Source organism: Cryptosporidium hominis (genome assembly GCF_000006425.1).
Source record: "Cryptosporidium hominis TU502 chromosome 4 CHRO014111, whole genome shotgun sequence".
NCBI lineage: Eukaryota > Apicomplexa > Conoidasida > Eucoccidiorida > Cryptosporidiidae > Cryptosporidium > Cryptosporidium hominis.
Genome location: NW_666617.1, coordinates 69 through 1674, shown reverse-complemented (window position 1 = coordinate 1674; position 1606 = coordinate 69). Strand labels below are relative to the sequence as shown.

Genomic DNA, 1606 nt, shown 5'->3' with positions numbered 1-1606 from the left:
TTTTTAATAAACCAAAAAACAAAAATATTTTAAATACATTTAAAAGTTCTTCGAATATGAATATCCATTCTAACAATTCGACAAATAATTTGGTTCCTTCCACGGGGAAAACATTTAATAATAAATTAAGAAATTTAATGAAAAAAGATAATGAAACATCGAATAGCCTAAGAAACTTAGTTAGTAATTCAGTAAAAATTAACTACGAAAATTATCTCGAACAAAAAAAACTTGATTTTTTTGTAAAGTATTTGCTGGAATATATTTTAATAAATCAAGCATTAAACATTAAAAAAAAAGGATTTTTAGCCGAAAATATAACTAAAAAAATGTCTGGCAGATTTATGAATTCGTTACTAAATTTTTTTATTGATAAAACTGAAAGTATCCAACAAAGTAAAACTTCAACTAAATTAACTTATGAAGATTTATTCCATTTCAATTACCAAGAAAAATCGAAATATGATGTACCTGATTGGTACAAACATATTTGTATTATTTATGCTTCTTTGAAAGAGAAAAATAGAATACTTTTTGAGGGAGAAAATGATGATTGGGTACCGGTAAACAATGTATTGAAGACAAATAACGAATATTTATCTGAGTTAAATGATGGAATTGCCGAAATTGATAAAATTCTTAATATCGAAACTAAATATAACTCTTCACTTAAGGATATTCCGAATTTTAACGAAACTGATAACATTGTAATGGAAATGAACAAAAATGAAAATAATATATTTAGAGATCAAAATGACCTTCTTGGCCCTCACAACAATACTGAAAATAAATGGTATGATAGAATGATTAAGTATTCAATACAAAGTTATAGACAAAATGGGATTAGAGGAGTAATAACAATGATATTAGATATTTTTTCCACAATTTTTAGTGCTACGCCAATTGGTTATTTACTCATTACTTTGATAAGATTGATTGCATTTATGACAGATAAGCTGCTGTTATTATCCAGAATGTGATATAATCAACACCAATTAACGAGACTATTATTAGAAATACCTGAAATATTTAATGAAGATAAATTATCAGTCACCTTAAAAGAAATTAGCTTTATTGAAAATGAATGTATCAAACAAGAAAAAATATTAATTAATCTTTATATAAGCCTTGTTAAGCATTTGAAGAATTTCAACCCAGAAATCGATCTATTAGCACTTGATAACCAAGTTAAAAAGTTTATCGACTTTGTAAAAAATAAAAATAATTTTATTATGGACTATTTGAATAATCATAGAAATTCTGAATATAAATATTCATCAGTATTAAGAAGCCTTTTATATCCAAAAAAGCATTTTGATGCTAATTACTCGGAAGGTTGGACATTGAATGAAAAAAGTGAACAAGGAGTTGTTGAACCAACTTCAAAGGAGTCAAACGAAAATAAACATGAAAAAAACGTTGAAATTACTTCCAAAGTAATAAAAGAAACGAAATATATTGATAATAACAAGGAAAGTACTAGTATTGCCAAGAATTCATTTCAAAATATGATTGGAGGCTTAAAAAGTTTTCTTTTGAACCTATTCAAGAGTATATTTGGTGGAGCAGGAGAGCTATGGGAATATATCAAAGGATTACTTTCGCG

General features: G+C 25.9%; 1 protein-coding gene across 1 annotated transcript; it reads left to right on the top strand.

Annotated features, from left to right (window-relative positions):
* Positions 1 to 56: 56 nt before the first annotated feature.
* Positions 57 to 980, top strand: Chro.40273 (hypothetical protein). The annotated part of the gene is made up of 1 exon (XM_659954.1): positions 57 to 980. The coding sequence occupies one exon, from the start codon at positions 57 to 59 to the stop codon at positions 978 to 980; it is 924 nt and encodes a 307-aa protein (XP_665046.1).
* The last annotated feature ends 626 nt before the right edge of the window (positions 981 to 1606 follow it).